The 14,880-nt window shown below is 50.6% G+C and overlaps 1 protein-coding gene across 1 annotated transcript; it reads left to right on the forward strand.

Annotated features, from left to right (window-relative positions):
• Nucleotides 1–3,014: 3,014 nt before the first annotated feature.
• Nucleotides 3,015–8,291, forward strand: LOC113835032 (spermatogenesis-associated protein 31D1-like). Its single transcript, XM_027409595.1, has 4 exons — nt 3,015–3,200; nt 3,886–3,925; nt 4,495–4,552; nt 4,805–8,291. Exons 1-4 carry the CDS (start codon nt 3,015–3,017, stop codon nt 8,289–8,291), a joined length of 3,771 nt encoding a protein of 1,256 aa, XP_027265396.1.
• The last annotated feature ends 6,589 nt before the right edge of the window (nt 8,292–14,880 follow it).

Here is a 14,880-nt window from a genome sequence, read left to right on the forward strand (position 1 = left end):
GGGTACGCACAGGCTCAGGATTGGCGTGCCTCCAGGCTTGGAGGGCTTGCCCTGTGTTGATTGGCCAACTGGTTGTTATGGCCCATAGGCCCTCCCAGGGTGGTTGCTATGTTCTGCACATCATTGCTGTGCACTTGTCCATAAAGCACACTCAGAGCCGTAAAGCATAGTACCACCATCTAACTTCTGATTGGTTCCTTGCCACGAGGTAGGCATCTGACCTCCTAGTGACCAAGGCAAGGTCAGGCAAGCACGTGTTAGGCTGTTATGGCTGCCAAAACAGGGAGCTGGTCCCTTAATTCCCCCATTTTCTTTTTGGAGATTCCAATCATGGAATTGCTGTCTCTCTAGCATCCCTACCAGGCAGTGAGTGATATTGGCATCCCCTATGTAAGGGAGTTTATTTTGACTTAGCATTTTAACCAGGGAAAATGGGCGACGTTTTCTTTCCCATGCTATTCCTGCTAAATTTGGGACAAAGTTAGGGACCCAAGAAGGCTGAAATGCTAGTCAAAAGCAAAAAGGGAAATCAGGCAATGGCAGATTCTGTTGAAGAGACAAGGGGTATCCACAGCAGCTGGACTGGTTCACATCCACAGCAAGTCCAAGGCTCGAAGTCCTTTAGGGGCAGGCTGTAGTTGGCAACTGATACTCAGATGTGTCTGCCAGAAGCAGAAACCTTTATAAGACATGTTTAAACTGGGAACAGAAGTTAAAAATTATTTACTGAAACCCACAGAGCAAAAAAAAAAAACAAAACCAGATATCTATTCAAACAGCAGGAACATATATTTTGAGTTCCAGCAAAAAGCTATAAATTTGGGTTAGAAGCATGTACATATGTCTCCTGTCCAGAGAGCCAGGTATGGATTGGACAGAGGTGCCTTTGGCCTGATGAAAAAGCCCTTTAAGTTTATACTTAGATGACAACCAAAATAAACCTAAAAACCTTGAGCTTGTGACTGAACTGCGAAACTCCGCCTATACTACCCTTTTTCTTTCTCTATTGGATGACCATCTGTCTGTCTTCTTACCCTATCCATTGCCAATGTCTTTTTGAGTCAAAATTACTGGGGAATGTTGCAAGGACGGCAGGAAGACATTTGTTTCCTCAACAGAGCCTTCTGGGATTGTGTTGAACAAAAAGCCCTGAGAAAGCCACCATTCGAGTTGTGAGAAGAAACAGTGGGGAGAATCCTGAAATTCATTTATGGGAACTATAGAAAATTAACAGGATAAGAAAAGGGAAATTGGGCCAGGCAGTGGTGGCGCACGCCTTTAATCCCAGCACATGGGAGGCAGAGGCAGGCGGGTCTCTGTGAGTTCCAGACCAGCCTGGTCTACAACAGCTAGTTCCAGGACAGCCTCAAAAGTCACAGAGAAACCCTGTCTCTAAAAAACAAAAAAAGAAAAGAAAAGAAAAGAAAAGGGAAATTGAGTCAGTCGTGGCATGGCTCCTATAATTATTCATAAATAATATGGTGTAGCGCATGCCCGTGTGTGCCTCTGTGGGAACCGTTAGGAGAGAGGCAGCCTGGGAGAAAGAAGTTAGGTGACTGGGATGGACCTTGCATGGAGGATGAGGCTTTTGGCCCCTGATTTTCTGAATTTCCTTTGTTTATCAGAAGGAAACCTGCCTTCTCTATAACACACTGCCTCCAGTACAGGCCTGAGGTCACATGCCAAGGGACTGTGGAAACAAACTATCTGAAAGTGTGGCCCTACAGATGATTTCTTATCTTTATTTTAGGCATTTTGTCACAAAAAGAAGACTAACATACAGTGATGAACCATGTCGATACGGTCAGTGAATGTATTTTGAATATACAAGTCTGTTCATCAGGAGAATGGTGGACCAGAACCACAACTCAAATTCTAAAGAAGGTCACCAACTCCCAGAGGCCAGCAGCACTGCTGCATGACAAAAGGGGTGGGAACAAGGGTCCCAAATTGAACAAACTGTAAATCCCTTGTAGAGCAGGTCTAGGAGAGGGTGGGACATGCAACCCGGGTTTATTTAACCCGGAGAAACCTTGGCTAACGCATGACAAGCTCTTCAGTTTGGGACATCACCAGGTGATTACATAGAGTGGACAATGGGTAACCACTGAGGATCCTCACCAGTCTCTAAGGCTTTGATATTCCTGGGTCCCACCCTGTCCCCAAGGACCTCGGTAATCACCCTCACAGCTTGTTATTAGCCAGTCTTCTTGGAGTGAATCACCAAACTCCTACGCAATTGCTGACATGGTCAGAGAGTCACCATCATGAGTAGAAAAGGAAGAAGTCATCGTCAAAAATCAGATAGGACTGAAGTTAAAGGAGTAAAGTTTGACTCTCCTTGCACAGGGAAACAGTGCCCTGGTTTGTCAAAGGGCCCATGTACTTCTAGAGCATAAAATCTTAATGCCATTAAATGTTCAGGAGCTGCAGGAAGACACATAGTATACAGTTATATCCAAGAACACAGAATTCAATAAAACACATTTAATATTTGTATCAGTTTTGTGATTTGACCCTGCCTCTCTGACTAAAGACATTGAAGGCTGACTCAAATGGGAACAGTTGACATTCACAAAGATAAATAAATATAGCAGGCAAAGAGGAGAACCATTCTGCAGATGGGACATATATTAGGATATCCGACTGGCCAAGGTGATGAATGTCTGAGCAAAAGCCAAATTCCACACACCACATGGTACTGGACCTGCTGAGACCCCAGTCAAGTTCTCCAAACACCAAGGGGAATGGGTCACCCTCTGGGCTGCCGATGGAGCAAACAGTTCCCCTGAGGAGAAGTATGTGAGCAAAGGGCAGATGGAAGAGGGGAGCAGCAGGTTGGGCAGAGCTCTGAAGAGCTGCCTGGGGGTGGGGCAAGGGCTGAAGACACACCCTCACCCCCACCCTCAGAAACCCTTGTGACTCTCCCCTGCTCTGTGATGCAGGCCTGGGACTCTAGTCAAGCCCACCGACCCTCAGAATCAGTCACCTCAGGCAGCCATGCTGTTTACAATATGGAGAACATTCTCTCATCTCTCCATAGCCTCCCTGAGACATGGCTGGCCTTTGGCTCAGCTTCCTGTCATGTAGACTTCAACTACACCTTACTGAGTGGGCTGGGGCTGCTGCTTCTGTACATCTGCTACCTGATACTGAAACTGGTTTTATCTTCACTGTGGAAAGAGACATATACCCAAAAGGTGAGGAAGCATGGTGAGTTCCCAAGAGAGAGTCTTCATTAGTGAGGGGATGAGCTTGGCTGTCAGAGGGATGTCTGAGACGGAACACTGAGGGAGAGGAGAGGGGAGGAGAGATGGGGGGAAGAGAGAGGGCTGGGACAGGGAGAAGAGACAGGCATGCGAGGGATGCAGGAGGGACAAAGGTTTCTGTGTGGAGCCCGCAGCACACCTTCCTGTCTTTGTGTGGCTGAGGTTTCCAGGACAAAGCATGAAAGTGGTCCTGGTGGCTTGGCTACACTCTTGTGTTCTCAGAATGAGGCCAGCCTCTCCTGACACGTGATCCACGATCCATCCCCACAACATGTGTCCCTTCACTTCTTCCACACTGAACTGGTCAGGATCACAATGCTGAATGTTGGTGATGTCTCTGAAGAGAGCATGGAACCCAGTCTTTAGCCCTAGGGCTCATGAGCCTCAGGAGGAGCACAGGGGGAAAGGCTGTCCTCCACACAACACCCCATTGTCCTTTAGTTTTCCAACAGAGGGGTGAAAACAAGTAGTCCCTGCCACACCTTATATTAAAATAAGCATATCACACTCTTCAGTGGGCCTCAGGGTGTGCATGGGTAATGGAGTTCTGAACATCTCAGGAAGAGCAGCAAAGCCAGTGGGTCCCGTGTGCTCATTCTCCCCTTGTTGTTAACAGCTACAGGAGAAAGCCAAGGAAACCAGGGAATCACTTAAAGGTAGGTGTCTGCCTTTGACCTCATCGCCCCCAGCTCCCCATCATGTCCTCCCCATACAGTTACAGGTCTATGATCTGAGGGTGTCACTTGCTAAATACATGGTCCCTTAGGCAGCAAAGAGCGACCCGGGAAGACAGTCAGACCCAAGACACTTCTCTGAGTCCCCACTCCATTCCCTCGTGCTTATGAAGCAGTGACAGTCTCGGGCAGTGGGCCCAGCCCCTTGGGGCTCCTGTGAGATGTGGAGGAGGGGGTAATGGCTGCTTTGGAGCACAGGTTATGTCCCCTGCCCTTGTTTTCAGTGCTTCATTCCTAGGAGCTCAGACCTGTGAGGACATCACTGACCAGTGCATTCTGCAGTGGTTTTGAGTAGCCCTTGGGGCAACACAGGTGGAGGGATTTGCAAATGATGCTGCACAGGTGTGGACATTCTAAGTGTCCCCAAAGACCACTTGTCATTGGCTCTTAGTACTTTTGGGAATGACTAGACTAATTTTCTAGAACTCTACTTCTGTGCAACCCTAGTTTCTGCCTCTATTCCATCTAGTCCACCATCTTGCTTTTTTAAGGTGAGAGAACTTGCCAGAGAGCACATAAGAGAAGGTATCTGCAGACAACCCTGCAAAGGTAAGTCCTTTACCTCCTTTCCTGGTCCCTCTCCCCACCATATCCTTTGCTTCCAGGGGTCCAAAGCATCCTGCCCTCATCAGGGGAGGGGTAGACAGAGGAACAAGGAGTGGAGGAGGTTAGTAGGCAGCCATGGATGGGGCAATGTGAGTGCCCACTCAAAGCACCGGTGCCTGCACTCCGCCTAGATGATCAGGCCCTCGTTTCCACATGTGGGCCCTAACTGTAGCTTGAACTTCTGATCTCCTGCAGCCCCTTGGGAGAGCTGGGTGATGCCACTCTCGATGAACAACCATTACATCCAGACACCCTCGTCAGCGCTTGTCGCAGAACAAGTAGAAAGGTCAGTCATCTGCTCCCCCAAGCCACCCTCAAAGATGACGATGCCTCTCATTTCTCCTTGGCTTCCCCAGCTCCTGTGACAGAGGCCTGTGACACAGCAAACCAACCAGGACATCCAGCCATTCCACATGGGCCTTTACCACTGGCCCCCTCTGCTTTCTCTCCTAACCACTTTGCCCTCTTGGAAAGCTGGCTTTCTTCCACACCACCAGAGTCAAAGCCCTCTTTAAGACCTAGATTTCTACAGGACCCTACCCTACCCCCCACACTTGCCTCTTTTACTCTTCCAACAGAGGGAGCACAAGGGGCAGAAGTCTTCCCACTGGAAACCACTAGGTCTCCAGTCAGCAGACCCAGTGAGGTATTTGTTAATGTCCCAACAAGCAAAAGCACTGGCTATGTAAGCCAGCCAGTGTCAGACCCCTCCCAGCAGAGGCCTGCTGAGGACAACCTGTTACCTTCAGATTTGGCATCCTCCGCTAACCAGCATCTCCCAGATACCTGTGCTTCTCAAGCCTCTTTGCAGGGCAACCTTCCAGAGCCTGGAAACCTCTTGCCTCCCAACTCTGATGCCCTGGCAAGACTCAAAGGGCAAGACAAAAAGGAGGGTGATTTCCTTCCCACAAAGGATAGGAAGAACAAAGAATATCTTATAAAGTCACCCTATTTGGAGAAGCTGTCATCAGCAGAATCATTGGCTAAGTCACAGGAGTTGGCAGCCTCGCATTCAGCAAGCAGCAAAGACAAGCCCATGAACCAGCAGGCCCCTCACTCCAAGACCTCTGTAGACAACGCAGAACCTAAACCCACACAACTCTTCTGGGGTTCCCCCTCTCTGCACAGTGAGGCCTTGCACCCTCCCACCACTGCCTCGAGTGACCCTTCCTCAGCATTCAACAGTATGGCTGAAGCCTCCCTAGCTGACAACTCCCCGCCGCCTGTTACTCTCCCCACACCTCTGTTTGTGACTAAGAGTCAACCACAGACCTGGTTCCAGACCCTGTCCCAGTCTCATTCCCAACGTGACCCTCCTGCTGGGGGCCAGGCTCATCCTCAATGCCACTCCCCGGTCTCGGTATTGACATTTTCTCCTCAGTCCCAGATTAAGATCTGTGGGGTGCATTTTCACAGACCCCAGGATGAAGCACAGCCTCTTGGTCCATTTGAAACGCAGCACCTGGAATACAACGTCTTGAAAAAAGAGCAGGAGAGAGTGTGGGGTTTGCCCTCGGTGGTCCAAAAATCTCAGAAGACATTTTGTCCCTCACCTCCCAAGCTCTCGACAGTGAGCCAGTCCTTAAAGTCCCATAATCCCAGGCCCATCCTGCTCGGAGATTTCCCCCTCACCAATGAGCTTCGTAAGAAGCTGGAGCACCACCTCCGAAAGAGACTCATCCAGCACCGCTGGGGGCTGCCCCACAGGATCAATGAGTCCCTGTCACTCATGTGTCCTCAGTCAGAGTTGGCGGATTTCCCTGAGTCGAAGAGGAGTCGTGGCCTCTCATGGCTCTCTCTCTTTAAGCATCAGCAGAGCAAGGACTCACATGACATTGTACTTAATGGAGCTAGAAAGTTTCATAGTGGAACCTTAAAGAATTGTGCCAGAGAGGAGACTAAGATCAAAGCACAGACAGACAGCAAAGTTGTTGGCCAAAAAGACCATCTCCAGAGAAACCCTGAGGAGGCCCTGGCTAGCAGTCTGCAATCCCACTTGAAGACAGATCTGGAGCCTCATGCAGCTAGTCAGTCAGGACAACTTTCAAGCCTCTCAAAGGTGAGCCAGTGTCAGAAGAAGGTTGAAATTGCACTGGAACAACACCTCAACAAGAAAATGAAAGAAATCCGTGAGGGTCAGATCCCTAGCACTGTAGACAAATCATGGCATTCTATCAGTGCGGCACAGCCCCCGCCTGAGACACTGTTGGAAGATCTGGCACCATTGGCAGGTGAGGAAGACCCACTGAAAAACCACCAACATAGTTTATCGATTAGTCCTAGCAAAGAAAAGATATTGGAAGAACATATTAAAACCTTTGGCAGGAGGATGAGCTTTCATCTTCCCAAAAGAGTTGAGGAATCCTTAGAGTCCTACAAGACAAAAGTGGAGCCATCCCATCCTCCCTCTCAGTTCCACGCTGCCTCCCACGCCGTTTCTGCAGTGAATTCTGCCCAGACCTCCAGGTTCCAGCAAAGAAATACTAGTGGAGATGGGATGCGGACATTGAATTTCACACCCATCCAAGAAGTGTCTCTCCCTGCTTCCTGGCCTGGGAGCCAAATACGGCCGGCCTCTGAGATCAAGGTGTTTGTCGACAAAGACCTTAGCACAGCTCAAAGTGGCAGAGAGCCGATCCAGCCCTGGACACCTGGTATGGTGGACAAAGGCAGCCTGCAACAATCTGGATCAGACCATAGACATAGCCCAGAGCTGCCCATGAGACCAGATAGGCCAACAGTTCCCCACAATCCTAGAACATCTGACTATAAAAGTCAGGTGTCCAGAGGAGTCGTGTTGCACTCAGAGAGCAGACCACCCATCCAGGCAGCAGGCCTGCCTGATGTGCCCTCAGCCTCAGAAGAAAAGACTTCTAAACCCCAGGGCCCCTCCAGTGGGGATATGGTGGCTTCTCAGGTACTGCGGGTGCACTTGCCCACTGCGAGAGTTGGCATTGAGGCAGGGCAGAGTTCCTGGTTCCCTGCAAATGTGTCAGGCAAGTGCCAGAACAAGGGGTGTCCCCCAGCTGCCAAGCGAGTGTCCCCACTGGGTGGAGGGGATGCAGGCTTAGGGACATCCCAAACCAGAGGGAAGAGGCTCTCTGTTCAGGCCAGGGCACCAGAGGAAACACATGGACACACATCCTCCCCGGTACAGTCACGTAGGGGGCAGCCTCTGGAAAATCAATTCACCAGCCAGGTGAAATGCTTCTTGCAGTGGGTGTCCCCTGGAAGAAAACACAAAGGGCAGGAAAGGTCCCTGGCCAAGGGCAGCTTCTCATCACCACCTGTGAAGGGCACAAGCCTCATCAAAGGGAGATGTGAGTTTTATGAGAACATTGAAGCTCTGAAGTACGTGAGAGACCCCGGGGTGATCCTCAGGAAACCACTGGGACACAGGCAGGGCACAGTCATCCCCTGTCCCCAGGCACCTGTGCCTCCCTTCATGGGGTCTGAAGAAACTCAGCAGGAGGTACAACTGCTGGCTCAGTCAGAGCCTGTGCAGAGGTACCTCTCCTGCTGGCAAGCTGCCTGCTCTCAAGTGCAGAGGGCTGAGTCCTGCAGCCCAGGACAAGGGCAGACAGTCCCTAAGAGGTGTGGCACTGCAGGAAAAGCTGAGATGGTCACCTCCCCCATGCAGGCTCCACAGGGAACCCGAGTCCCACCCAAGTCCTGTCTGTAGGTGTCAAGCTGGCCAGGGTGTCCTGTCTGCCCTTCTCTGTGTTGAAGGAAATGTTGGGAGGTCTGTTTCCATTACCCACGAAAATGCTTATCTATGCGAAATATGTTTTCTACCCAACAGCAACTTTTCCTTTGCTGTCAGTATTGATTAACCCAATAAATTTACTTAAAATGTGCGTGTGTGTGCGTGCGTGGGTGTGCGCGTGCGTGGGTGTGCGCGTGCGTGCGTGCGTGCGTGCGTGCGTGCGTGCGTGTGTGTGTGTGTGTGTGTGTGTGTGTGTGTGTGTGCATGTGTGTGGCATGTGTTAGTACCAGAGCTGGATTTAGGGAAAGGATCCAATTATTTCAGCTTTTTCTTTCCTTCTGCCTCTTTATGCTTCTTCTCAAAGACAAACTGTAAGGAGCCTTGTAACCAGGCAGGCAAAGGCCTGGCTGAAGAAAGATTAAAGGAAAAGGAGCGTAGGCCCACTACGCAGCCCAGATAAGAGTGAAAATGTGTGAAGTGTGACAAAGTGTGATTAGCACGATTTAGCGAATTATTTAAAGACCAGCCCAGAACTAGGAATTTTAGAGTGAACCACGACTCTATGTCCTGGAGCTCTCCTCCGCTAACCTAAGACAACCAGTCCATCAAGCTGAGTGCCGCCAGTTCTGAGCCTGCCGCTGCAGGAGAGCCTATTGTCACAGCCTGCTGTGAGCCTATTGTCTGTGGTTCTTAGGATTGTTTGCTTATGCTTGTGTGTTGCTTTGACATAAGTGTAAAGTAAAATTTATACTCAAAACCAACTCACTGAGTTTGTCATTCCTCCCAGGTCAAAACCTGGTAAGGGCTCGAGACACAAACTGTTTCCTGATTCTTGTTAAAGCATGGACGCCATGTGTCAAGAAGAGATTCTTCACTCCCTCGAGGTCAGGGAAGGTAGTTTTGCTTTCAGCCCTGTCTCTTAGCTCACAGTGTTCCTCTCAGACCTTTTCTATATTCTTGAGACCGGTGGTTCCCTAGCATGAAGCCATCCTCATTAGACAAGGGCAGGGTAGTTGCTTAGAATAGAGGGACTTAGTCAAGCCCAAGAACCAGTTGTCAGTGATCGGGTGCTGTATGCCACCATTCCTTCAGGGTCTCCTGTAGAGGATCGTATGTGATTAAGGTGAAGTCCAGGAAGAACACCTCGATGTGCTTAAAGCAAGTCCTATGAGCAGCTTGTTAAGGTCATTGGATTACTGGTGGCCTGAGGAAAGACACACACTAAGGAACGGAGCACGTTGCACAGAGTTGGGTAAAGGAGGAGAGGACAGCCGGGCAGTGGTGGCGCACGCCTTTAATCCCAGCACTCGGGAGGCAGAGGCAGGCGGATCTCTGTGAGTTCGAGACCAGCCTGGTCTACAAGAGTGAGTTCCAGGACAGCCTCCAAAGCCACAGAGAAACCCTGTCTGGAAAGGAGGAGAAGACATTTGGGTGGAAAAGATGAGGTAAGAGACATGGAGCACTGGGAGACAGGACAGCGTGTATACTGGGGGGAAGTGAACTGGTCGCGCGGCAGGAACTATATGGTAAGGTGCACAGGGTGGGCTAACATGATTGGTAGTGAGGAGGAAAGAAGTGAGGCTTGACGGCAGTCTGGGGTGAGCCTGGAAATGACTTGGCTGCCCAGTCCAGCAGTTAACTGACAGGATTTGAGAAACACAGTAGACTGGTTAGACAAGACTGAGTTGGGAGACTGCAGGCATTAGGCAGCCCTGCTCTTCAAAATGGTAGAGTTTCCACACACCAGCTGAAAGTAGCATACCTGGAGAGGTGCAAACAGGAAGACAGAACTAAGCCAGGCATGGGGGACCATGGGATAGGCATGACAGAGGTTACTTCTTCCTCAGACCCCATCTCTTACGAAAGGACAAACCATCAAAATGTGGCCTCAGTGGGGTGACTCCAAGGCTCGTGGGTGTGCAGAACTGGAGGCAGGAGCAAGATGGTATTTGAGGAGATAGGTGGGCAAATGGGAGGAAGCACTCTAGACAAGGAGGCTAGCAACCATATTGAAAGCAAGTAAGGAACCACCTTGGCCCAGCAGCCGCTTCTCACATCCACATCCTGAGGCCAGCTGAGCCTGAGATTTCACAGAGGCCTTCCTGGCCCTCACTCTGGGTCAGCCCTCTGCCCACAGCCACGGCTGCCACCACGTCACTCTGCACAGATGCACTCTGAAGGCACTGCTACCTAGGGTGTTACTCATTCAGCTGAGCGGCTCAAGCCAAGCCCTGCCCACTAGGAGAGTGGGCTCTGTCTGAAAGGGGACCAGGTCAGAGCCCTTCTCTCCAGCAAAGCATCTACATCAAGATCTTAACCTTTTCTCCATCCAGAAGAGGGTGGATTGACAGCCATTTTGGTTTTGAAAATCTAAGCTTAATTCTTCCAGGCTCTAGGTTTTCATATGTAGGGGCTTCCCGGGCCCATTTTCTTTCTCTGGTTTCTTGAGACAGGGTCTCACAGTGTAACCCTGGCTGTTCTGGAAATCTGTGAGGGGCAGGCTGGCCTCAAATTCACAGAGATCCTCCTGCCTCTGCCTCCCTAGTGCTGGTATTAAAACTGTGCCACCAATGCCTGACAGGCCCATTTTTAGGGAAAGGATTTTGGCTCAAATCTGACAATTCTTTGCTTTTTCTACCATAATAAATGGCCCTAGGTATAAAAGCTGATAAATGTGTGTGTATGTGTTTTAAAGTGAGTTGGATAGCTGGTCAGGGTATATGATAGTCCGACAGGCCAGGTGGCTGTGGACTAGGGTAAGTTGGTAACCAGTCACTATGTTGTCACTAGTGGGAGACAGACTGACAGGTCAGCTGGCCATAAATGGGGAATGTGAGCTTGGCTGCCAGGCTGCCATGGACCAGGGGGAGGCTGGGGAATAGAGATGGAGGAATGGTATATGAGGGCCAGTCACACAGCAGCAGACTGGGATGAGTCTGGAGACAAGGGCCCCTGGGAGGCAAGCCAACCAGGCACTAGAATCAACTGCAGAGCCAGACAAGTAGGCTACCTTAGGATAAGACAGGCAGCCACACAGGAGCGTGTGATGGAGTGGGACGTACTCGGTGGAATAGGGTCAGGCAGGAATAGGGTAAGCTGAAGAACAGAGGGGAGAACAGGTATCCATGTGGACTAAGGTAAGCAAGGGAGCAGAGCAGGCTAGCGGGGAGACGCGGGGAGTTGGAGAATCTGACCTGTGGTATGGAGTAGTGCAATCTAGGAGCAGAAACTGCTCGTGTTTTCAGGTAGAAGCCGACTAGGAAGGGCTGGGGAAAATGGCCCTGAAGCAGTGGGTGGGCTGAGTAGGGTGCACAGGAAACAGGGTAAGTAGGCAAGGAGACAAGCGGGCTGTTACCTTAGCATGCTGGGTAGACTGGGCTAACTCGTAGACCAGGTTATGGTAGGTTTGTAGCAGGGCCTAGGGGAAAACAGTGCATTGACCGGATGGCGCCACATGAGAAGAGCAGTGTGCTCTTCTGGGGAATATGTCACACTGGATGGAGTAGAGTGGCAGTCAGCTCAGCATCACACGGTGGCTGACAGAACAGGGGGAACCTGAACCAGGCTGGTGGCAATCCAAGTGACGTGGCTGCAAAGCTGGGTGCCTTGGGCAACCAGGCGGCCTAGTACACAGGGCCATGCCAAGGTAACCTGAGAAAATGCCCCAGTTGGTGGGTTAGCTGGCCATGCAAGAGAATAAGCTGGGAAATGGCATGCCGAGTGGGCTACAGTGAGTGGAGTAGACTGGAATAAAGTGTGACTTGGGAGGCCTGCTAGGATTGCCTGGGGAGCAGGACTGGGGTCTCCTGGGGAGGGGCAGTCCACAGTGACAGGTCAGGAGTCAGCTAACAAGTGGGTTAACATTAACTGGCCAGTTTGGCAGGGCCAGACAACATGAGGGTGATCGTAGGCTGGCAGGCTAGGCAGAGGTAGTTACCAGGGTTAGTTAGAAGCCTGGAAGAATGTTGTGGAGATGAGCTGGCTACTTTTCTGTCAGCTTGACACAGACTCAAGTCATCTCAGAGTAAGGAACTCCAATTGAGAAAATGTCTCCATAAGATCAGCTGTAGGTAAGCCTGTATGTCATTTTCTGAATTAGTGATTGATGGGGGCGGGGACAGCCCATTTTGAGTGATGTCATTCCTGAGCTGGTGGTCCTGGGTTCTATAAGAAAGCAGGCTGACCAAGACATGAGGAGCAAGTCAGTAAGTAGCACCCGTCCATGGCCTCTGCGTCAGCTTCTGCCTCCAGGTTCCCGCTTGGTTTAAGTTCCTGCCTTGGCTTCCCTCAGTGGACTGTAACTTGGAGTGTGTAAGCCAAATAACCCCCCTCCTCAGGTTGGATTAAGTCATGTTTCCTCCCAGTAATAGAAACCAGGACAATGAAGAATGACGGTGATTTGGGGGAAGGAGCATGCTGATAGGTCAGACGCAGCACCAACATCATGCAATGCTAGGTGGCGACATGCCTTGAAGGGAGGCAGCATGTCATGCCAGACAGCAATCCTACAGACGCCAGCACTTGGAGGACAGTTATGTGTAAGTTCTATCATGACAGCGGTGAGCTACACAGCACCAAAATCAGCCCCACAAGATGCTGGCAGGACTATAGAAGAGCCTGGGGATGCCAGGCTCGTTAGGGGTAATCTCCTTTGAGTTGCATTGTCTACTAATCTAGAGTCGCATATACCTTCTTAAGTACACCACTTGAAAGAAGGGTGACAAAGAAAGGTGACATCCCAGGAAATGTCTCTGGCACTGGCAGCAGGATGAAGATTTTCTCAGAAAGTATCATCACTCTAGACAGAAATGGCCAGGGAGAAGTCAGTGGCAAGAACAAAATGGCAAGATTTCTGACAGCCGTTGAGAAGCACCTGTCGGAGCCTGTGTAAGCAGCGTCTACTGTTGTGAACACTTCCTAACCAGTCGCCCATAGCAACAGCTCCAAACAGAGTTTACTGAAAACTCTCAAAGTGCTGCATTCTCATGGAACTAATTGTCCTTTGTAGGTGACACGTCTTATAGTAAGGAGACCTCTGCTCTCCAGGATATGAAAGTTGGTGAAGGGGGGCGTGTGAGCTGCTACATACTGGCAGTAAGTCTCAGCTGAAAGCTAAGCAGCACCCGAGGTTCTTTTTGAGGGGCATCACACCCATTCTTAAGAGCCCAGGGAGCTAGGCAGTGATGGCAAGCACCTTTAATCTCAGCACTCAGGAAGCAGAGGCAGGCAGATCTCAAAGTCAGCCTGGTCTACAGAGGTAGCTCCAGGACGACCAAGGCTACCCAGAGAAACCCTGTCTCAAAAAACCAAAATAAAGCAAAAAACAGAGTCCAGAGAACCAGGTCACCTCTCAGAAGCACTCAGTGAAAGTTGAATTAACCCAGCCCTTTCCCTGAACACAAACCTCATGCCACCTAAAATCTACATGCACAGCACATAGTACACACACAGCACACCATGCTCAGCGTACACACATTAAGCCATGCTCAGCACACACAGTACACCATGCTCAGCATACACAGCACACCATGCTCAGCGCACACACAGTAAGCCATGCTCAGCACACACAGTACACCATGCTCAGCACACACACAGTAAGCCATGCTCAGCACACACAGCACACCATGCTCAGCACACACAGTACACCATGCTCAGTACACACACAGCACACACACAGCACACAGCACACACACAGTACACCATGCTCAGCACACACAGCACACCATGCTCAGCACACACACAGTACACCATGCTCAGCACACACACAGTACACCATGCTCAGCACACACAGCACACCATGCTCAGCACACACAGTACGCCATGCTCAGCACACACAGTACGCCATGCTCAGTACACACACAGTATGCCATGCTCAGTACACACAGTACGCCATGCTCAGCACACACAGCACACAGCACACACACAGCACACAGCACACAGCACACACACAGTACACCATGCTCAGTACACACAGCACACAGCACACAGACACAGCACACACACAGCACACAGCACACACACAGTACACCATGCTCAGCACACACAGAACACCATGCTCAGCACACACACAGTACACCATGCTCAGCACACACAGCACACCATGCTCAGTACACACACAGCACTCCATGCTCAGCACACACACAGCACACCATGCTCAGCACACACACAGCACACAGCACACAGCACACACACACAGCACACACACAGCACACCATGCTCAGCACACACACAGTACACCATGCTCAGCACACACACAGTACACCATGCTCAGCACACACAGTACACCATGCTCAGCACACACACACAGCACACACACAGTACACCATGCTCAGTACACACACAGCACTCCATGCTCAGCACACACACAGTACACCATGCTCAGCACACACACAGCACACAGCACACAGCACACACACACAGCACACACACAGCACACCATGCTCAGCACACACACAGTACACCATGCTCAGTACACACACAGTACACCATGCTCAGTACACACACAGTACACACACACAGCACACAGCACACACACAGTACACCATGCTCAGCACACACACAGTAC

This window comes from Cricetulus griseus, chromosome 3 (assembly GCF_003668045.3).
Source record: "Cricetulus griseus strain 17A/GY chromosome 3, alternate assembly CriGri-PICRH-1.0, whole genome shotgun sequence".
Taxonomy (NCBI): Eukaryota; Metazoa; Chordata; class Mammalia; order Rodentia; family Cricetidae; genus Cricetulus; species Cricetulus griseus.

Coding starts and splice junctions, on each gene's coding strand:
- LOC113835032 (XM_027409595.1), top strand. CDS start 3,015: ATGGAGAACATTCTCTCATCTCTCCATAGCCTCCCTGAGACATGGCTG. Junction 3,926..4,494: donor AACCAGGGAATCACTTAAAG/GTAGGTGTCTGC, acceptor TGCTTTTTTAAG/GTGAGAGAACTTGCCAGAGA. Junction 4,553..4,804: donor CTGCAGACAACCCTGCAAAG/GTAAGTCCTTTA, acceptor GATCTCCTGCAG/CCCCTTGGGAGAGCTGGGTG.